The 22,702-nt window shown below is 38.1% G+C and overlaps 4 protein-coding genes across 4 annotated transcripts in view; 3 read left to right on the forward strand and 1 right to left on the reverse strand.

Moving 5' to 3' along the window:
* The window catches only part of LOC106080627 (uncharacterized), a 57,606-nt gene extending 48,543 nt beyond the window's left edge, over positions 1–9,063 (forward strand). Inside the window, exons 3-5 of the mRNA XM_013242044.2 lie at positions 42–231; positions 306–4,499; positions 7,587–9,063. Of these exons, the coding sequence (XP_013097498.2) occupies positions 42–231; positions 306–4,460 (4,345 nt within the window). The 3' untranslated portion in view covers positions 4,461–4,499; positions 7,587–9,063. The remainder of the gene's footprint in view (positions 1–41; positions 232–305; positions 4,500–7,586) is intronic.
* A 3,222-nt stretch (positions 9,064–12,285) lies between these two features.
* Positions 12,286–16,377, forward strand: LOC106080637 (vesicular integral-membrane protein VIP36). Its single transcript, XM_013242060.2, has 5 exons — positions 12,286–12,560; positions 12,624–12,739; positions 12,817–13,014; positions 13,216–13,545; positions 15,731–16,377. The coding sequence occupies exons 1-5, from the start codon at positions 12,443–12,445 to the stop codon at positions 15,935–15,937; spliced, it is 969 nt and encodes a 322-aa protein (XP_013097514.1). The 5' UTR covers positions 12,286–12,442; the 3' UTR covers positions 15,938–16,377.
* Positions 16,378–19,390: 3,013 nt separating this feature from the next.
* On the forward strand, positions 19,391–21,570 carry LOC106080544 (TBC1 domain family member 7). Its single transcript, XM_013241959.2, has 3 exons — positions 19,391–20,069; positions 20,135–20,363; positions 21,451–21,570. The coding sequence occupies exons 1-3, from the start codon at positions 19,507–19,509 to the stop codon at positions 21,535–21,537; spliced, it is 879 nt and encodes a 292-aa protein (XP_013097413.2). The 5' UTR covers positions 19,391–19,506; the 3' UTR covers positions 21,538–21,570.
* Positions 21,534–22,331, reverse strand: LOC106080552 (small ribosomal subunit protein uS3m). The gene is made up of 3 exons (XM_013241970.1): positions 22,222–22,331; positions 21,957–22,152; positions 21,534–21,894 (listed from the first exon to the last, which is right to left on the reverse strand). Exons 1-3 carry the CDS (start codon positions 22,237–22,239, stop codon positions 21,605–21,607), a joined length of 504 nt encoding a protein of 167 aa, XP_013097424.1. The 5' UTR covers positions 22,240–22,331; the 3' UTR covers positions 21,534–21,604.
* Between the last annotated feature and the right edge of the window lie 371 nt (positions 22,332–22,702).

A 22,702-nucleotide genomic window follows, 5' to 3' on the forward strand; every position in this document is an offset into this window, starting at 1 on the left:
CTAGGAGCGAATTTATATCTCTCATCTTAAAATTTCTACAGCTCATCTATAAACGATAATTCTGTTCCTCCTGGTATGAGGGTTGCTTCGAATTTTCCTCTGCGCGACAATAAATCATCAATGTTAGGCGCAGTAGTAGAGGATGCTCGCAGCAGAGAACCCCAGTGGCAAGACGATTCACTAAGCTCGCTGTCCATTGAATCGGAAGACGATACCAATTTGTTAAGTCAGGTAAGAGAGTACTACTTTAAAACATTCAACGATGCAACGATTATATATATATTTTATTTTTTTATATTTTTAAGGCTATTGCCGCTGGCTGCAATAGGCCAAAATCAAATTTGGGTTTTACTACAAATTTGACTTCGACTGGCAACCACAAGACCACTTCCCTATCATCCTCTCAACCGATACCCATTAATGCAGCTACCTCAGCATCCTCTCTGACATCCCAATCGACTTCGAGGAATTTCGATAAGCCCCATCAACAGGTGCACCACCAACAACAAGAAATTCCCAAGCATCATTATGGTCCCATACAGGCTGGCAACGAGTCGTACAGTTCAGTGGATTCCAGCGATTCCAATGACAACCAATCGAAATCCTTATTCGAATTGTGTATTTTGACGGGAATGCATAAAAATCATCGCGACACCAACATGGGAGGTGGCAGCAGCTCATCTTCTCGCAAACACACACGCAGTGCCCACTCTCATAGATCTCACAAGGCAAGTGGACCAGCAGAACAGATTACCACCCAATCAAATCCAAATTTAAAACAACAATTTGATTCTTTACCCATGCATGGCAAGCAATTGACACCAAATCGTCATGTAAGGGAGAGAGATCGAAGAGATGAGAAGCTTCTGATGGAGTGCATAAATACTGGGATAATGAAAAAGATTGGAGAATCGCATAAACAACCAACGTCTCCTTCGCTATTGACACGTGAAGCTTTAGTTTTGCATAATAACCAGCCAAAAAACGGGCAGGCTACGTCTGCAGCTGCTCCAATGGAAGAAATAATTCGCCCTCAAAGTGCCAAATACATGGACAATTCCAATTCGTCCACTACAACAATGGTCAGCAACAGCAGCAGCACCAACACCACCACCATCATCACAGCAGCTCCAGACGTAGAGAAGAAAGACAACATCAACATGCATCCTCACACCACAGTGCCAGAGAATTTGAATCCCCAACATCGGCAACAGCAACAGAAAATCAACACCAACATCAGTCCCGAAGACGACACAAACGGTCAAAGAAATCTTTGCAACTCAATGCTGCAAGCGCACAAGCCGTCGAATCAAGCTCAGCAACAAGACGCAAATCCTCAAAATCCCGAGAGCGATCCAGAGATAATGAACGGTATTGGGTGTAAGTTAACAGCGGCAGCATCATCGGAGCAGGAGGAAGAAATGCACAACTGCACTCAGAGTGACGAATCTAATCAATCATTTATTATGGAAACCACAGTTTTCTTAGAGACAAAGATTGCAGCCGATCTAAACGATACTCTGGATAAGGGAGGTGCCGCCGAGAAACATAAAGATCCCGATCTTATGTTGAAATCTGTTGAAAGGCTCACACTGGAGTTTGTCTCTTCTGCGGAACAATTAAGAACCAATAGCTCTTCGGCTCCCGTGGCACACACCACACACCAGCATACGGCTTTTGTTAATGCGACTCTAACTGCCAGCGACAGTGGCGGCGATTGTACAACCACCACCAATTCCATATCCATTGATACTTGGGATGAAGACACTTGTCCCAATGATGTTAGTTTTCCTAGCGTCAGTGTTTCTGCACCCAAGGTCATGTCGATCACCTTCGATGAAGATGACGAAGATCAGGCAACCACTGCCGACTACAAAGAACTGAATGACTTTGCTGAGAATACACCCAACATAGAAGAGTTACCAGCTCCCGATTTATCTTTGGATTTTGATAACATTGGTGTCATAAGTCAAAATGGTTACAATTACGACTCACAGCCATCCTCTATGGATTGTGCAACCGAGACAGAGAAAACTTTAATAAATGGTGCTGCTCCACATGCATTTTCAAGCATCGGTGAGGATAATCAGCAGAATAAACAGACAGAGAATGAGCAACAGGAAAGTTCCCATGGTCTACACTTTAAGCTGGGGGGTATAGTACAAACTGCAGCTGCCACATCATCGCTGTTCTTCAATTCAAACTCCATGACAAATTCAGCCTTTATAGCCCAGGAGGCCAGAAAGCTGGCCAATAATCTACATGCCCCGACTGACACTGATGGCGAAGAGGAATTGACTTTTAGCATCAACAGCTTAGACTTGGACAATATACGCCCTCCATCTGGTATGGATTCTTTGAACATTTCAGGCTATTATCAGGACTCGACACAGCCAAATTCTTTGCAAAATTCTCCTCAAATGCATTTCAAATCCCCCAAGTTTCCCCGCAAAACTTTGCCCGCTGGTTTGGTAGCACGCAGGGCTTTGGGTCACATGCCTCCCCATCTCACCGGAAGTGTGGAGTCCATCAATTCCTCTTGTAATTTGCTATTGGACAATATCAAACCGCCCAGTCTGATGGATGAACTTTTGGACTCCATGATAAGTGTATCGAGCATACAATCGGAGATTGCCGATGATTGTGCCAGCCTGGCTACCACAGTGACGGTGTCAAATTATGAAACGGCCTCGGCGGGAGCCGATGATGGCGGTGATGGCACCGTCACTTTGCAAAGCTGCAGTGAGGATCATTTGCCCAAAGATGATGATTGTACATTTAATGATGGAACCATTACACCCTTACCCTCGGACTACGATTTCAGTTCAGCTGAGAGTACACCAAAGAAAACCTATTCAGCTGGCATGAGAAATTTAACGCCCAAACAAAAACGTCAGCTGGTACAAGATCGCTACAAGACCTATACCATAGATGCGGACATGAGCGAAGAGCTGAGGAGAAAAATCGAAGAGGCCCAACAGGATGAAATGTTACAAATTGAAATTACCACAAACTATGAAACAATGACCTTGAATGCCGATGGTGAACTAAACCAGGAATCCGATGTGCAAAATACGCCGCGCAGTCGCAGAAGATCTAGTCAGGAGCGTTATAGAACCCAAACAATAAACTATTCCGATCTACAGGCAAATCTAAACCAATTGAATAGTGCAGAATGCCAAATGGAGCAGAGCGACAACTCCGTATGCTCTCTACAGACGATGACACAAAACTTTAAGTTCATCAACACATCGGGCGGCAATAATTCCAAACTAGATCAAGATCTGACCAGCTTGGAATATGATCAAAATTCCGAAACGGAATCTTGCCACAATTTCGATTCGAAACAACCAACTCTAACCGACTGCGAAGAGGAACATGAATTGGAAGAGGCAGAAGCGGAAATGGAACGAAACTCCGAAGTTGTTAGGCCGAGAATTGTAAAACCCGGCGAAGGGGGAGGTGTAAACACATTAGTCCCTGACGAAGAACAAGAACAGCAGTCATCGCCTGTTAAGGCCATAAGAGGTGGTAAAAAGCCTCAATACATTTCGCCCTACAGCATAAAATACCAAAAGGCCAACAATGAATCACCGACAAAATCAGCCTCCAAAGCTTCAACTGCGACAGCAAATAAAACAAATTTCTTAAGAAAACCCACAGCGGCCGCTGGAGCAAATACAAAATTGGCCCAGAAGAAAACGATTAAGGATACTGCTGCAAGTTGCGCAGCAGAATCTAAGCCGCAACCACCGGCAGTTTTAGAACGCCAAGGAACATTTGTAAAAGACGAACCTTCGCTGGATGCCTCCACTGTACCAGTTGTTGAGACAAGTCCAAAGAAGTCGAAACTATCGAAATTACCCATGAAAAGGCAACTCTCAGCCATCTCACCCAGCAATACATCACCTCAGAAGACAGCGAACACACGCAAATTGCCTATATCCTCAACATCCTCAGGGTTGGGAAATGCAACTAAACGGAATTTTGTGAACGGATCAATTAGCAAGCCCCAAAGAGCCAATAGCAATGTCAACATTAGAGTGACAACAAATGCGGCACGCATTGCAGTACTATCGTCCAGAGTTTCCACCACTACACCGCCCTCACGCAGTAATTCAACATTGAATTCTGCCAATGCTGCTGTCACAGCCGCTCAAAATGCTGCCGCCAAAATTAATCAGGCCCAGTCGCGTATAGCTGGTATATGGCGCAAAGTAGATGAGGTGAAAAACAAGCAACAACAGCAGCAATCAAAAGTCACCAAAGGATCTCAGTTAAGTGGCAAGACAACAGCGGCTGCAGCAGCAACGCACCGTCAGCCCGGTAAACTTGTGCGCAGCACCACATTTGACAACTCACCGCCATTGGAGATAATTAAACCCACAAAATCCGGTGCGGGAGTAACAACCACTAAAATTGCAATGGCACAAAAGCAGATTTTGACCAGCAGAAAATAAAGCATTGAAAATTTAAAAAAATTATCCACACTATAGAGGGTAAGCAAAGTTTTATTTTAATTTATTTTTTTTATTATTTCCAGTGTTTTTTAAAAAAGGTAGTTAGTTGGCGGAAGTAGTCCTTTATCCCAATTTTCAAGAACGTCGTATCTCTAAAATTAAAAAGTTAGGGTCAAGCAAACTGGGCGTATACTGCACCCCTTGGCGTCTGAAATATAACCAAATTTGTGTTTGAAAATGAATGTAGTGGCGATTGGCATATCTGATGCAAATATCGTGTACAAGAACGTCGTATCTCTAAAATTAAAAAGTTAGGGTCAAGCAAACTGGGCGTATACTGCACCCCTTGGCGTCTGAAATATAACCAAATTTGTGTTTGAAAATGAATGTAGTGGCGATTGGCATATCTGATGCAAATATCGTGTACAAGGTTGGAGCCAGCGAACTGCTCTGAGGTACGCCAGCCAATATATCTATTATATAAAAATTAAATTGTTGCCTTTGTTAGTTTGTTTGTCTGTTCCGTATAGACTCAAAAACGGCTGAACCGATTTTCTTGAAATTTTCACAGATGGTAGAGTTTGAGCCCCCGATAAAAAAAGGGAACTACGTTTTTTGTATCCGAAGTGGGGGCGGACCCTCCCCCTTACCCTCATTTTCAAAAACGTCAGATCTCGGAGATGGGTGGTGCGATCTAAGCGTGCCACCTTATGGTACCCCAAAAACACGAAATTGGTATAAATTTTTGGGTCAAATATCCTGGGAGAACGCCCCATCGCAAAACTCACCCGAAGGGACATGTTTACTGATTGGGACAATATGGGTATCAAATGAAAGGTATTTAAAAGTAGAATACGAACTTGGCATAAAAACGTCACACTTAGTGCCGGGGGTTCCCCCACCCCCAAAAACACCACCCAATAGGACGCTTTTACCACTGTGGGCAATACGGGTATCAAATGAAAGGTATTTAAAGGTATAGTATAAATTTATTTCTTGGTGTCTGAAGGTCCTCACCACCGCCCCAAAACCCCCGGCATGTCATATTTACTGCTTGGGACAATATGGGACTCAAATGAAAGGTATTAGGGAGTTAAATACGAATATGGGATTAAAAATTGAGTCCAAGTACCTAGGGGGCCGCCCCAGGCCCAAAACTGCCCCATAAGTAGCGACCATATGGGACTCCAATGAAAGGTATTCGACAGTAGAGAACGAATATGATTATCGTATATTAAAAATTGAATGTAATTACCAAGGGGGCCTCCACAAAACCAAAACCGTCCAAAGTGGGCATATCAGACCATCGGTCACATTCTGTCGTCCTGTCATCCTGCCGTTCAACAGGGCATGCAGGTCGCTGCAATAAAGGACTCAAATAAATCGGCTTTTGGGTTTTAGCGTCATGATATAGGACGAAAGAGAATGTATTGTAATCAAATGAAAGGATGTGTCAGAGGGCAATCTGCCTCCCCCTATGCTACCGAATAAAATGGAATTCAAAATAATATATGAAGGCCGATCAGGATAGAAAAGAACAGCAATAAAAGGTCTTTGGTAGTAGAGTACACTTTGTTCCCCGAATTGTGGTAGACGCAGGAGGACTCGCGGATCTTTGAAAATGTGAGTCCCAAGTTGTATCTTTGATATATAATTTTGAATGTAGGTAACCAATGCAAAAAAAATTTAATTAGTGTTGATCTGAACGATACCGCTAGCCCTGAAAATCTCGAAAGCCACCTTCAATATGCTTGACATTATAGGGCTCAAATAAAATCGTGCTCTAGCACGATGCCGATATTATTTCAGGGTCCGCCGCCTAAACTTCCTTCAAGTAATAGGTATTTGATAGTAGAAATCGAATTTAATATCCAATTTAGAGGCCAAGTGTTATGGGGTCGCCTCACCCCATACACAAAAATCGAAACAACGTTCTCAAGTCCCTTGTCGGCAGCACTTGGCGTGCTGACAAAGGAAACTTGGACTAATCACCCAATGCTTCTGGATATTGTGGCTAGAAAAATTGCTGCGCCCACCGATGTGAGGTTATGTAGCGGCTACGAACACTGCGTTTTCATTAAAGATATCTGTATCCGTTCACAATTTTCAATCCAAACTTTTAACTGCCCAGCCAAACCCACCAAATACCATAGCAGTATCTTCTCTCCTTAACAAATTCTAAGAAACGGTGTTGGTTTTATCGTAGCTCTCAGATGAGGATGATTCCATCAAAACACTTAAAAACTCGCTCTTTTCTTGGTGTCTAGTAAGATACAATGTTTTAATTTTTCAAGATATATTGGGTTGCCCAAAAAGTAAATGCGGATTTTTTAAAAGAAAGTAAATGCATTTTTAATAAAACTTAGAATAAACTTTAATCAAATATACTTTTTTACACTTTTTTTCTAAAGCAAGCTAAAAGTAACAGCTGATAACTGACAGAAGAAAGAATGCAATTACAAAGTCACAAGCTGTGAAAAAATTTGTCAACGCCGACTATATGAAAAATCCGCAATTACATTTGGGCAACCCAATAATTCCGCAAATTTTGCACTTACCTTCTAATGTAGAACAACCGACTTGCGGTAAAATTGCAACTTCATTTGGCGAGTTTTCTGTACCTGAACACTAGCTGCTGTCTTGAATCTGCATTAAAAATAAAAAAAGTGAAAAAAATATATAATAATTACCAATAAACAATATTTTTATTATTTACTTAACTCTGCCTTTTTGATCCATTTTGATGTTAGCTTTTATATTTTCGTGTAACGGCTGCTTTTCATAAAACAGCTGGCCATTACAAAACATCTGTTCAAAGTTGCAAATTTCTGCAGATAAAAAACGTATTTTGGTATGAAAATAAAAACAAAACATAACTGGACAATTTCCGCTGGCGGAACAAATAAGATTTCCGCGACTATTCCGAAAGCAGAATGGACTACCAACCCATAGATCAAATAAATTTCTGTGACAAAAATGGCCCCTGTATTCCAGCACCCAGAGATAACTTGTTAGCATTGAATTCTTTTGTTTATTCAATGCTAGAAAATACAATGAATTCTTTTTAATCCATTGCAAATTCTTTTATCAATTTCTCCCTTCTAAATCTTTATTTCTTTATTACAGATACATGGTTTTCAACTTGGGATGCTACAGAATTGAGGAATGAATCCATACATATTTAAATTTAGCAATCTTGGCCAATATCTATAAAGGTTTCTGCTAAATAACATGGGCAACCAATTAACTAAAACATAAAAAAAAAACACATATATCTTCCCAATTAAAAAAAAAAAACTACATACAAAAAAATATTTATGCATTTTATAACAAACAAAAATTAAATGCATTCAAGAGAAACTGAGTGTGGTAGTGAAATATCTAAATATCCATATTTATACAACGCACATTTTATTATACAAACATATATCGAATGAAAATGAATGGCAACAACAAACCAACCAAACAAAACTCATAACAGAAGACTTGGAATTTTTGACTACTTTGACAAATTATTGAGATCTAGCAACTACAAAAGAAAAACGTTAAGACGATGAGGGTACTCTAGGGTAGAAACTATGAAACTTTTAAAATAATATAAACACACTCTTACACATGCATACATATTGAGATATATAGATATATTGTCAAAAATCAAAATATGTTTAACCATACATCATGAACTCCACTTGGCCCTAAAGGTATTTTTTCCAAATGTTTTTATTTGTAGTTGATAATGGAAAAAAAGCAAAAGAAAAGCTAAAATCAAATTTGATTAGAAAAAAATCCTAGTAAAAAGAATCCTAAATGTTTTTCATAAAAAAACACACACACACACAATTTAGTAGTATTAACAAACAAAAGCAAAATGTAGCATATGTAGAGTACTAAAACCCTCACTATTTCCCTTAATACGCACCCCCACACACTTATTATTCCACCAACTATAAACGCGTTTGAGGGAAAAATAGATAAAACAAAACACATACATACACACTCACACACATGAAGATTATTATATATCTAACTAAAGTCACATAGAGAGAGAGAGAGAGATATTTCTTTGAAACTTCAGCCAAATGTATTTAACATTTAATTATAAATTTTATGATTATTATTATTAAAATTATGATTACTGAACTACTTAAATATTACAAACAAACAAACAAAAACACAGTAATAAACGAATGATTTATAATCATATATATATGCTTAGACATTACTAGTTTAGTATTACTTTCGTAAGAGTTTCACTTTTTTATTCATTACCTTTATGATTATATTTTTATCCCTGCTAATTTGATTTTTGATTCCTGTTGATGATTTTCTTATGCCAAAAATTTCGCACATTTTATTTATCTCATTTAATTTAAACGTGTTCGACATTGTTTTTATTTATTTCGCAAGAAGAAAAACGTTACTTATCTCATATATGTTTTTTTTTTTTTGAAAAATCATCGTTTTTTTATTTTTTTTGTTCATTCTCATGTTAAAATTCATATTTAATCATTTAAAACAATTAAGGAAAATGTAATTAAACCATTAATATCCTTGGTAAAATAAATACAGAATATTTTATTAAATAATTACACATATAAATAGTTTATAACAAGAAAATATCAATAAATGAAAATGATTTGCTTATTATCAAGTTTAAAAAGTGTTATTTCTTTATACCCACCACCGTAGGATAGGGGGTATATTCATTTAGTCATTCCGTTTGCAACACTTCGAAATGTCAATTTCCTAGCCTACAAAGTATATATATTTGGGATCCTCGTAAAATTCTAAGACGATTTAACGATGTCCGTGTGTCTATCCGTCTGTCTGTCCGTCCGTCAGCTGTAATCACTCTACAGCCTTGAAAAATTGAGATATTGAGCTGGAATTTGGCACAGATAAGTCTTTTTGATGCACGCTGGTTAAGTTCTTGAACGGGCCAAATTGGACCATATTTGGATATAGCTTCTATATAAAGGGTGATTTTTTTGAGGTTAGGATTTTCATGCATTAGTATTTGACAGATCACGTGGGATTTCAGACATGGTGTCAAAGAGAAAGATGCTCAGTATGCTTTGACATTTCATCATGAATAGACTTACTAACGAGCAACGCTTGCAAATCATTGAATTTTATTACCAAAATCAGTGTTCGGTTCGAAATGTGTTCAAATTTTGACAAATTTTGTTCAGCGATGAGGCTCATTTCTGGTTGAATGGCTACGTAAATAAGCAAAATTGCCGCATTTGGAGTGAAGAGCAACCAGAAGCCGTTCAAGAACTGCCCATGCATCCCGAAAAATGCACTGTTTGGTGTGGTTTGTACGCTGGTGGAATAATTGGACCGTATTTTTTCAAAGATGCTGTTGGACGCAACGTTACGGTGAATGAACACATTTCGAACCGAACACTGATTTTGGTAATAAAATTCAATGATTTGCAAGCGTTGCTCGTTAGTAAGTCTATTCATGATGAAATGTCAAAGCATACTGAGCATCTTTTTCTTTGACACCATGTCTGAAATCCCACGTGATCTGTCAAATACTAATGCATGAAAATCCTAACCTCAAAAAAATCACCCTTTATTTATTACCCGATTTCGCTGATATTTGAAACAGTGCGCTATTCTAAGCCTCCTGACATCTGACCTAAATATAGATTAGATCGGTCTATATTTATATATAGCTGCCATATAGACCGATGGGAGATCGGAGATAAAGGATCTGAAGCCCATAAAAACTTTATTTATTACCCAATTTAAAACAGTGGGTTATTCTAAGCCTCTTGACATCTGACCTAAATATGGTTCAGATCGGTCTATATTTATATATAGCTGCCACATAGACTGATCTCCCGATAAAGGGTCTAAAGTCCATAAAAGCTTTATTTATTACCCGATTTCGCTGAAATTTAAAACAGTGGGTTATTTCAAGCCTCCTGATATCTGAACTAAATATGGTTTAGATCGGACTTTATTTAGATATAGTTGTCATATAGACCGATCTGCTGATAAGGGGAGTGAAGCCCATAAAAGCTTTATTTATTACCCGATTTCGTTGAAATTTAAAACAGTGAGTAGGTTAAGCCCTCCTTAAGTCCGACCTAAATATGGTTCTGATCGGACTATATTTAGATATAGCTGCCATATAGACCGATCTGCCGATAAGGGGACTGAAGCCCATAAAAGCTTAATTTATTACCCAATTCGGCTGAAATTTGAAACATTGAGTTGTTGTCCCAATATCCGACCTTAATATGGTTCAGATCGGTTTATTTTTAGATATAGCTGCCAAAAAGATCAATATTTTGTTCTACAAAATTGAATAGTGACTTATATACATATATTACACCACTCAATGTCAGTGCCGAATTTGGGTGCATAAGTTATCCTATTTTCATCAGAATTGTGACGAAATGGCCGAACTTAATGCCTTTTAACTTGTTAAGGTTGTTTACGATTTTTTTAAAAGTAAGTATGTCGGATAGTCTTATTAGTCAAAAACTTGAATATAAGTCGCTTCAGGGAAAATATTTTTTCAACTGTGATTCGCAAAATTTTCGTGTGTCGTGATTTTTTATGAGTCTTGCATGAATAGAATTTTTGTCTCGTGAGCGTGAGTGAACTGAGTAGGCACAAAAAATTCGTGCGTCAGGGTGAATAATTTTTTTTCTTATGAGTGTGAGTGAAAATCACTCACGTGCACATCCTTAGTCTACGTATAGACACACTTTTTTATCTGCACTTTTTATTTTCTATATTTATTTTACATTTTTCGGAAATAAAAATGATGTAGGCATTTGTACCCATAATGGGTTTAGCGGATGTCGCAAATATTTTGAGTGAACTTGAAACGACATAAAAACGTCGTGCGTTATTCATTTTTTAGTCTCGTGAGCATGAATGAAAAATCACTTGCGTGCACATCGTGTACCGTAAACAGCTGAGTACAATTTTTTCGAGTGTATTATCTGTCAACATGTTTTGGTTGTGTGTGGATTATACTTAAGAACCATAAAACACAAACAATGAAAAATGGCGTGAACTATTGGGTTGCCCAAAAAGTAATTGGGGATTTTTCATATAGTCGGCGTTGACAAAGTTTTTCACAGCTTGTGACTCTGTAATTGCATTCTTTCTTCTGTCAGTTATCAGCTGTTACTTTTAGCTTGCTTTAGAAAAAAAGTGTAAAAAAAAGTATATTTAATTAAAGTTCATTCTAAGTTTTATTAAAAATGCATTTACTTTCTTTTAAAAAATCCGCAATTACTTTTTGGGCAACCCAATACAACAAGTCAGCAGAAGCAAAACAGCATTTTCGAAAATTGTAACTTCCCTCTCAAAATTTTTCCTCTCCCCACGCAATCAGATTAGGAGGATTTTATTCGAGCGAAAAATTAATGGGAATAAACTCCCAGAGGGTTTTCAGAATTGGACTGTATAAGAAGATCTACAAATTTCCTATTTGAATAACAGCCTTGAAAACACAACTGTAACCACCAATACCATTACTCAAACACTAGCCGTTAGATTTCTTTCCATTCAATTGAATTGATGGTTACTCGGTACCAAAATACTCTCTGTTCACACTGACGTTTCCGCTCGTTGTCAGTTCTTGAAGGGCAATAACAATGCTGTATTCGAAATTGTGCTAATGCAGCTTTTACTAAATGCATACATATATTAAATAAAAAAATTTAAATTGCATATGGCGAGAAAAGGTCATCGAAAAAATTAAAAGCAAGGCGGCGATTTTTAAATTTCATTTATATGCTAACAAGCTGTTGCCGTCGATGATCTATTATCTATAACGCCGTTGCCATTACAGTACATTGCCTTCGATCTCTGCCGCAAAAGTGACAATAAAAAAAAAATAAAAAGCCGACTTCTCGAATATTGTTTATTGGAATATTTAATACTTTTTCAAGTCGTTAAGCATTTTATACTTATTAAAACAATAAGTATTGCAATTTAAAATAAACAAAATGAATTTTGGTGAATGCATAAAAACAACTATAATATTGCTTTTGGCAATGTTAATGGTATGCAATAGTGCGGATGAATATATGAAAAGGGAACACTCTTTAGTTAGACCCTTTCAAGGTAAGAATTAAATGGATGATGATGATGATAAGACACGATTCAATCGATTTTCATCGCCAATAGGTGTTGGAGTAAATTTACCAAATTGGGATTTCCTTGGCCATACGGTGGTGACAAGCAATTACATTAGGCTAACGCCAGATTTGCAATCAAAAAGTGGGGCTCTATGGAATTATTCGGTATATGAGCGTAACAGCAGTGGTGTGAAGTAAAGTTCAAAGATTAATTTTGTGTTTTCATGTTTTTAAAATTTTAGCCATGCATGACTAAAAACTGGGAAGTGCATGTAACATTTAAGGTCCACGGCAAGGGCTCAGAGCTTTTTGGAGATGGTTTTGCCATTTGGTACACTAAGGAAAGAATGGTGTCGGGTCCAGTTTTTGGAAGTAAAGACCACTTTTCAGGACTAGCCATTATTTTGGATACATATAGCAATCACAATGGTCCACACAATGTAAGTTGATTGAATTAAATACATTTCTAGTGGCAAATCAAAAAATATGACTTTATATAATAGTAACTAAAAGGGAACGAGTGAGTAAGCCATGAGATTCTATTATAATTTTGATAGTCATTTATTTTTTGTTTTAGAGGATTACAAATGCACATTCAGTTAGCTCATCATAAATCTTATATATCTTCATTTCCCTTTTAGCATCAGCATCCTTACTTAAGCGCCATGGTAAACAATGGAACATGGAGTTATGATCACGATCGCGATGGCACTCATACACAGCTTTCGGGCTGTGAAGTTCGTTTTAGAAATGTTAATTTCGATACACATGTTGCCATACGCTATGAGAATGATATTCTGTCCGTATCAACAGACTTGGAAAATCGTAATGAATGGAAAAACTGTTTTGTTGTTAATAATGTTGAATTGCCGACGGGTTATTTCTTTGGACTCTCAGCTACCACTGGCGATTTATCCGACAATCATGACATTCTGAGTTTTAAATTTTACGATTTGGATACAGATATAACGGTAAGTAATTTTGTAGCTATTTTAATTTTATGGAAAAATACCTAGACCCTAAACTTGCAAATGCAAATTAGCCCATGAGCATAGCCCATTCTCACATATCAATGAGTGCAATTCGATTCAAGTTTAAGCTCAATGATAAGGGACCCCCTTTTTATAGAAGAGTTCGAACGGCATGACGCAGTGCGACACCTCTTTGTGGAGAAGTTTTTACAGGGCATAGTACCTCACAAATGTCGCTAGCATTAAGTGGGCAAAAACACCACTTAAGGACCGTGCTTAATAGAGTTATAGGCTGTAAAATATTTTTTTTTTGTTGTTGTTATTGTTGTAGTTTTCACATTTGCACGCGGAGACTCTTTCTAATATTCTCTACTCGATATCGCTGATTGTCCGCGACTGCAATTGCAGCTACTTCGTATACGAAGCATTTCACTATCGGCGACTCTCTCAGCTAAACTTCTCGTGATGACGATGAACATCACAAAAATCGGAGCTCAGAGTTCCAACCCAGGTGATACTAATGGTCATCCTGTACCTTGTCTGTAAAATTTCATGTCCGTAAAAAGATTTTAATTGTTCCATATCAACAATAATTAATTGGTTTCGATTAAATTTAACTCAATTCAAAAAAGCTCAGTAATGCTGGCGATAATATTCACAATGAAAAGATTACGATATGTTTGTTTTAATAGAAGGTAACCGGAAATGTGAATGTATGATTCATCACAATGTTGCGTTCGAAAGATAAAACAAAAAATGATAAGAGAACATTTTGTGAACATTTGTTGACTACAGTTTTTTTTTTTGGTTTAGGCATAACAAATCCGAAAATAGGTTTTACTTAGACAAAATGTACTTGTGTCTTCGCACGGGTAGAATCATTGTCTTCTGAACGACCTAGTCCATGTGAGAACTGAGATTGCAGCCTGTTGCAGTTTGTAGCGCAGCATTTTAGCTGTGATCACCACACAGGCTGGAACTTTGAGGTCCTATCTGTATGGTGCTTATAGTGGTTATAGCGGTCATCATAGCTAAGTTGCGAGCAACCGGGCGCGTCCACATGTTGTGGATGGTGGAATGCTCCACACGGAGTAGCTGCAATGGCAGTCGCAGGCAATCAGCGATTCGAGTGGGCTCTCCGTCAGAGGACGGGCGGCACCGGTTCTTGCATAAATAGTGAGTGCCTATGATGCTCGACATGACAAGGTGAGTTATTGGCGCCTTTAAATAATCAAGCCGCGGCGATCGGTCCTTTGGATCAGAATGAGCTTGCTCATCTACAGGAGCTTGATGAGGATCGCCACATCCACATGCAAATGGCAACAACTACAACACGATCTCGATGCCGTCTGGAGAACTCGCCTAAGGCAACTCACTGTTTCTTATCTCTTAATTCCATAAACGACTGGTGACCACATAATAATTCGTAATCCAACGTTTTGGCCCAGCTTGAGTGATTTTTTGCTGAGGTCCAATAAAAGTGAGTATGGCTGACCGATTGAAAACTTCCAAAAGGTTCAGAGCAACTAGGATCGTCATATTGCTTGAATTGTATGTGTCCAGATATATATTGAGGAACATATTTAGGAACACGACCCAGGTAAAGCTAAGTTCTTCAGCACCCATATAGGGATTGTGCCTCCTTGTCATATCAAGTGGTATTGGCACTCAGTATTTAGGCAAGAACCGGTACTGCCCGACCTCTCATTTAGACTTTTGTTGTTGTTGTGTGTTGTACACTGAGGCGGCAGTCCTTGTCGACGAAAGATTCTATCGGGCCAATGCGGTACGTACAACTGACTGCCATAGAATTGATTGAGACTTTTCACACAATACCGCTGATTCTCCCATGACGTCTATGGTAGATTGTATTGGATACGAAGAATGGGCCCTCCACCTTGACTAATCATAAACCGACGGTTGAACAAAGTGTTGCATCTCTTCGAATCATTCAAAGCTACCTCACCAAAAGTGAACTTGGTCCTTTTGGTCGTGGTCTTTTGTGGGAATTTCATGTACTGTTCACAACTATCTTATTTGTCGCAGCAACATTCATTAGCCTCGTGAAGTGTTTCTTGTTTGTAATGAAAATATTATTTTCTTAAATAGTACTTATAAAATTACATAATAATTAAATGTACTATAATTGAATTTCTTATCAATTGTATTCATTGTATATTTGCAGCCTGAGCAAATTATTGCTCGTGCTAACATCATACCCAATGCCAAGACATTTGAGCCTCCGCGTGAGCACAAGGATGACCCCAAACCCGGCATGTCGAATACAAAGATCTTTTTCATTTTACTTTTTGGAATGCTGGCTGCTGTAGCTGTGGCAATTTTTGCCATCTCGTACTTCAAGGAGAAAAATTCACGCAAACGTTTCTATTAGTCAATAAAATTATAGTCTTCGACCGACCTCCTCCAAACACGACATCTTTTTGAGAGAAAAAGACATGAATATTTTTTAAATAGAAACCAATTAAGAAGTTTTTATAGTTCTTATTATCAGTCATTTTTCTAAGCGTATAGAATGTTCTTTTCCAAAGTATTTTTTTTTTCTTTGTATTGTATTCTCTTCCTCTTTTTTATGATCCACTTTTTAGTTGTAACAATTATTTATTCGAAAATTTTATATTCCAAAATTGTATACACTTAGAAATACATTTTGTTTTATTCATTTTCATTTGTGCTAAACGTATCTATTTGCAATTTTCCGGTGGTAATTACATCACAAATTTTTGTGTAGTAAAATGTTATAAAGAAATGAATGTGTAATAAAGAATTTATCGATTGGCAACGTATATAACGATATGTAATTTATAACAAATATTGTGGGAATGTTGTAAATAAATTAGTTAAATATACTAAAAACTAATGTGTAATTTGGGTTATGTCTTTAAATTTAGTGTGAGCATTGTTTTTGTACTAAAAATTCTTGTGGGTCGAATATGGATTGCAACTCAGATTTAAGAACTACATACAAGCCATACGTCCTTTCTACTCAAAACCATGAAGTTTTGCCGTAGGAATTGTTCAGATACAATCACAGGAAGATGGCCCTGCAGGACTGCATGAGGTCGTGTATAGTATTCTTCGATGTTTAGAAGTACACTTCTGTAAGGACCGGCCCGATACATTGATTGAATCCTTAACAACCATAAATAGCCTATTACGAATCCTGATTGAAAAGGGATTGGAACCCTTCCGCTATGTAGACGATGTTAAAATACTTCTAAGTGGTACGAGTTCATTTCAGCTGTGCATAAAGCCCGAAAGAGTCTTGAGGATGGCATAAGGCAGGGCTAAACATAGGGGTCTGAACTAAAAGTGTTACCACTAGGAGCGTACTGAGAAGGGTCACATATGTTGGACACTATTTAGACCTAAATCGGTCCTTTGGACAGGCACGATCTTGCTCACATACAGGAGCGTGACAAGGATCGCCACCTCCACATGCAAATGTGGCTACAACAACAACAACTATGTAGACCGTAAGCTCGACATGGGGTCTCAATGCGAGGATAGTCTACAGGCCCTACAGAATCGTAATTTGACAAATACAAACGTAGGCCTTGCTACTTTGAAGGACGAAGAAGAAATCGAGAGTGAATAGAAGATAAGAGCAGGTCATACCATTGCGGGATAATCGAGGATTGGAAGAGGTTTCCGATCGGATAAATAAGACTCTTGAGGTCGAGTGCGCGACACTGCGCGCGATAGCTGTGAGCACCATACAAACTGGAACATTGAGGTCCGATCTGTGTGGTGTTATTGCTGTCACGAGAAGCTTAGATGCGAACTAAGGGATCTTAGCTGCGAGCTAACGGAGCTTAGCTGCGAGCTAACAGAGCTTAGCTGCGATCTAACGGAGCTTAGCTGCGAGCTACAGAGTAGCTGCAACGGCAGTCGCGGACAATCAGTGGTATCGAGCGGAGAGTCTCAGTGAGATGCCGGGCGGCATCGGCTCTTGCGCAAATACTGGGTACCTATGAAGCTCGATATGACTAGGCGGATTACTGGCGCCTTTAAATAACCAATGGCCATCCTATTCCCGCGGTGATCGGACCTTTGGACCGGAACAAGCTTGCTGACCGACAGGAGCTTGACGAGGATCGTAACCTCCACTTATAAATGTGGCTACAACAACAACCATCAGCATTGTGTTGTTTTGACAGATCTACGATGTATACCCCGATTGTAACCAGGGACCGCACGATACACGTCACCTGTTTAACTGCCCAGTCACACCCACTCGACTCAGACCCACATCCCTGTGGACGCACCCTATCTTAGTCGTAGACTTCTTGAGTCTTGACACTCAACAGAATCAAGCAGACGAAAGATAGAACACAACAAACTGCTGCAACAACAACAATCAATATAAACCCCTTTTTTCAAAGTTTTAGAAAAAAATGTGGTTGCGATTGGGCTGGCTACAGAGATCACGATTTCGAAAAACCAAACTCCATCATCAGTCTGCTTTGCCCCAAAAAGATTACATGCTTCCAACACTCATAGTCAGTAAGCTGTGCAAGAGTAGAAGCATGCCTTCTTGAGAATAATTCGAGTGCAACTTTCTTAAGTTGAACCACCAACCGCTAATATCTCTAAATCAAAAAGAGCATCTGCCATCAGCACCACGCACAATGCCAAAAACCTGTTACCCAGCAATCTTCGTTTGCCAAAGAGTTTTAATGTGTGTATACACATTGATCGGCGTGATTACCGTTCATTAACGGGATTTTTCAATAACCTAAATTAATAGGTGTTGGCTCACTTTTAAGCTCATAACAAATTTCTAAGGGTGTTATATATAAGAGAACACAACAAGCCGATTACTGGCTTAGTTGTATATCCATAGTGGAATGGGTAGTTTATATTCCGTACCCTGTTCTCCAGCCTAACTGGAGAGATAAGACACCAATTTAGACACCTAAGTCCCGATTCTTGTATCTTTCCATTTTCTTCTTATTAAATAGGCGTCTCACATCTCTCTTTTTTTCGATAACTTTTCATAAAACTACATGGTACTACTGGCTTCAGAACTTACCTGTATAATGCATTCTTATTCCCTGATCCGCATTCCGGTTCTTCTGATCGTACCATGGTTTCCTTGAGGGATGATGCTGGTTTATGTGTAAGAATCTCGCAGCTCTTTTCATAGAGTGCCATCGTTTAGTAATAACATATAAGAAAGAAGACCTTTAAACTTTATCATCAGTCCAGTAGAGTATGCTTTTGTTTTTCCCGCAGCTTAAAAAGCTTCTACAGATCGTACACTTCTCACAACATTCAAGAAAAATCGAACTTTTGCTGTTGCAAGATGAAAGAGTCGGATTGATGTTGGCACCGGTGCCATTAATTATGTGTGTTCCGGTATTTTTATGCAGAAATTTGCAAGCACTCAATTACAAAACTCTCAAATATAACTCGCTCTCCCGCACTCTCCCTCTCTATTGGTTATCGCATTATGGTAGATCAGGGTTGCCAACATTACTACATTGTTATCAATCTCAAATATGCGGCTACGACATTCGGAATTGTTGCAAAAAACTTTAACAAAATATCATAATTTTTTTAACATACTTGCTTGAAAGTTTTTATACTTACTCAATCTAACATTTATATTACATTTATAGTTTTCAAGTTCTCCTTTTAAGCCATTAACTTTAAAAGTCATTTATTTATTTCATATTTTAGGCTTATACGTTTTTTTATACGGAGTTTGACAACCCTTAATTCAAATTGACAAACCTTTACGTTACGTTGCCATCAATACTTTGAAATATAGCATCAGCTGATATTTGTTATGATTGGATTAATGTTTTGTTTACATATATATTAGAATATTACAATTAGCAGAAATAAAATTTAATTCGTTTAATTTGGGTTGCTCTAGTTTTTTTTATAATAACCCATATAGTCCACATAAGGAAGCAGACATTGCAAACATAAACTATGACAACAGATGAAAGAAATTTCCGTTCCAGTTACTATGAGAAAGTGGGATGCCACAGTGTCGAGGAGAAAAAGTCCCTTAATAAATTACTCCAGGATAACATACGGAATCATGTAAAATTAAAACAATTCTGTTTGAGTTACACTGTCCCCACAACTCATCGAAGTCTACTATGGAATATTATATTGGGTGTTATGCCATTGCACAAAAAATCCACCGAATTCATTATGGATCAACGCAAGGCTGTATATGATGATCTACTACGAGCCGTCACTGTAATGCAATATGTGACCACACCAAAATGTCAAGCTTTTTTAAACATGTGGAAATTGGAAAATAATACTTTGCTATACTCGGTTGGCGAAAAGACGGACGATTTCAAAGCAGACCTAGTCTTTATGGAAATTGTGAAGGTTTTATTGCGGATTTTTGATGATGATGTCGAAACGTATTGGTTGGCAAAAGAATTTTATGCATGCACTCGAGAAATTCAACTGGAATGCCAAAGACTTAAGGAACTGACTCAAACATTGCTGAAGAAAGAAGATACCCTATTATTCAGGTAAAAATACGAGTGATATTAATGTTGATAGTGTTCTTCTTTTGAACAATTTTTTCCCCATTTAGCCACCTGGAAAGCTTAGGGGTATTCAGTTCAGATGACTTGTTGGATCGTTGGTATATCACCTGTTTTGCGGGTGTCATTAATGAATCTACTTTAGTAAGAGTATGGGATAAAATTTGCGGAGGTTCCAGAAAAATTGTTGTATTCATATTTTTGGAGATGACAAAAGCTTTTAGCAAAAAAGCCATGAAATGCCAGACAATAGTGGAGTTCAAAAATCTAATTGAACAGGTCAGTATTCATGTTTCCAACTTACCCTAATCACGTAGTATGAACTAAGGACAGTAGACTTCAAGTTACCCAATTCCGACCACCAACAGTGTTATCTAGTTTATTTGTACCAAATTCAGTAATACCAATCCTACACAGCTGGGAAGTTTCTTGGCGTTATGTCTTGCACATATGCTGCTGCAATTTGCAGGAAATATTGGAATAGGAACAAGATCTAGAGACCAAGTCGTTTGACGTTGCCAGATTGGTCTCTTCAATTAGCAACCCACAAAGAAGTGTAGCAGCCGGTTGTACATCCGGATTGACCCGATGGAGTCCTTCAACGGCAACGACTGCCGCCTCAGTTTGTACACTGCTATAACAACAAAAACTCGATTGTTTAGGCCAACAAGGGACAGGATATGCAACCACCGAACATAGAAGTCAGGTGGGTTATACATTACCTACAGAGCAAGTAGCGTATTATGCAGGTTTGGACAGCATTCATCAGGATACCCACCGAGCAAATGCCATTCTTGAAAACCATTCCACACAACTAAGCAGAGGAAATCCCATGGCAGCCGGTTGTACGTACCGGATTGACCCGATGAAGTCCTTCATCGTCAAGGGCTGCCGCCTCAGTGTACAACACACTGATACAACAAAACAGAGCAGTGATGTACTAAGATCTGGCAGTTATAGGTCTGAAATGTGTGATGGATTGTAACTATGCACAAGTCACCTGACCATCTAATCCTACTCCGCTTACGACCAAATATCAAATATCATCACTAATGAACGAATATCCAATACATGCCTTTTCTTTATACAGTTCCCATATTGCCTAAGTTTAGACTAACACTGTTGAAAATAGTAAATTATGTTTGTATGAGACACAGTGAATCCCGATCAATCAACTAAGTGCAAAATTAAAACAATATGTAAAATAATAACAATGCATCGTTCGAACGAAGGTACACGAGTTGCTTACACTATGCGCATGCTTGTTCTATGGTTTAGGCCTTGGTCCTTCTTTTTTCCTGTTGGTTATAATGTGACTTATAGCTTTGTTTCACAAATAATTTTAACCAACTATTTCTTTTTTCAGGTTAACGACCCAGACGCTTTGGTCAATAAGGCTATCAAAACTTGGCAAACCAGTAACCAGCATAATGAAAAGATTACAGTCCATTAAATCAATAAAATTCAACATTGTTTTCGAATCGAATTGTGGAAACATTATTTACTTGTCTAACAATAACTTAAATATACTTGAAAACAACATCATTTTTGTCCTGTACTGTTTGCAGTTCAAGCGTAACAGGGCATTGCATCCAATAGGACAGAAGCTCCTCTGTGTAGCCAATCAAAAAATACATTTTACGCGCACTTATGGCCTGTCGCACTATAGCACTTATGCGAATCATATTATGTTGTCGCTTTATAATAACTTCGGAGCAGACCAATGAATGCCATGTTCCATTTATAAATTTGCGTATAAACACATCTTCGATAGCGGTTTGAGAGGGACGTAGTCCATCCAACATTGTGGCTGTAAAAGAACATGGCATGTCAGCAAATTAAATTTGCACATGAATATCTGCCTATACTTACAGGTGTTCCAGGAGTTCCATGATTTTCTATGGGCAATGTAATGTGGGGGATTAGCCATCTCATAAGTGAGAGGTTTGTTACGTTTGTTGGTTATGCGATATCGTCCGGACTGGGTTTTTTGACATGATGCCGTTGTATGTATTGAAGCAATACATTTTATATTCTCAATTGATTGCTTTAAAAGGATTGGATTGATCTGAAAGAAAATGGAGTTTTATTAAACAATTTTACTCTCATAATTGTTTAAAAGTTTATAAATTGTCACCTTTTGCAAAGCTAACATCTTTATTAGGCTAAGGGCGATGAACAAATCTCAACAGCTGTAAATGACATAACTCAAGCGGTATATGGAGTATGTTCAGTCGAAATGCCACATTAGTGTAGGTATGCCAGTACTTATAACACTATTAAAAATACACCAATCGGACACGGCTTCAAGAAAAGAGAAAGAATTTTTTGATCTTATCTAGGCAAAAAAATTGGTGATAATACAATAAGTGTAGGTAGAGTTTGTACGCTGAAACTTCAAACTACCTTCCAGACTTTTAGCATCAATAGCTAATATCCACAATGTTTTCCGTAAAGATTATTTTGTAATCGATCATCCAGTTATCGGCATGAGGGTGCAATTGGATAACAAAAAAGTAAAATTGAATGGTATAAGTAAGAGCAAGAGAAAAAAACGTGTTTCAACATCTTGGTTTGAATGACTGAGTAGCTTTTTTCATAGCTAGTTGGTTAGTGGC

This window comes from Stomoxys calcitrans, chromosome 2 (genome assembly GCF_963082655.1).
Source record: "Stomoxys calcitrans chromosome 2, idStoCalc2.1, whole genome shotgun sequence".
In the NCBI taxonomy this organism is placed as follows: domain Eukaryota; kingdom Metazoa; phylum Arthropoda; class Insecta; order Diptera; family Muscidae; genus Stomoxys; species Stomoxys calcitrans.

What these genes read in the sequence shown, in the direction of transcription:
- LOC106080637 (XM_013242060.2), top strand. Translation starts at nt 12,443, where the DNA reads ATGAATTTTGGTGAATGCATAAAAACAACTATAATATTGCTTTTGGCA. An exon ending in ATCACAATGGTCCACACAAT is followed by an intron (nt 13,015 to 13,215) that starts GTAAGTTGATTG and finishes TTTCCCTTTTAG; the next exon opens with CATCAGCATCCTTACTTAAG. An exon ending in ATTTGGATACAGATATAACG is followed by an intron (nt 13,546 to 15,730) that starts GTAAGTAATTTT and finishes GTATATTTGCAG; the next exon opens with CCTGAGCAAATTATTGCTCG.
- LOC106080544 (XM_013241959.2), top strand. Translation starts at nt 19,507, where the DNA reads ATGACAACAGATGAAAGAAATTTCCGTTCCAGTTACTATGAGAAAGTG. An exon ending in GAAGATACCCTATTATTCAG is followed by an intron (nt 20,070 to 20,134) that starts GTAAAAATACGA and finishes TTCCCCATTTAG; the next exon opens with CCACCTGGAAAGCTTAGGGG. An exon ending in TCAAAAATCTAATTGAACAG is followed by an intron (nt 20,364 to 21,450) that starts GTCAGTATTCAT and finishes TTCTTTTTTCAG; the next exon opens with GTTAACGACCCAGACGCTTT.
- LOC106080552 (XM_013241970.1), bottom strand. An exon ending in ATGGAACTCCTGGAACACCT is followed by an intron (nt 21,895 to 21,956) that starts GTAAGTATAGGC and finishes GTTCTTTTACAG; the next exon opens with CCACAATGTTGGATGGACTA.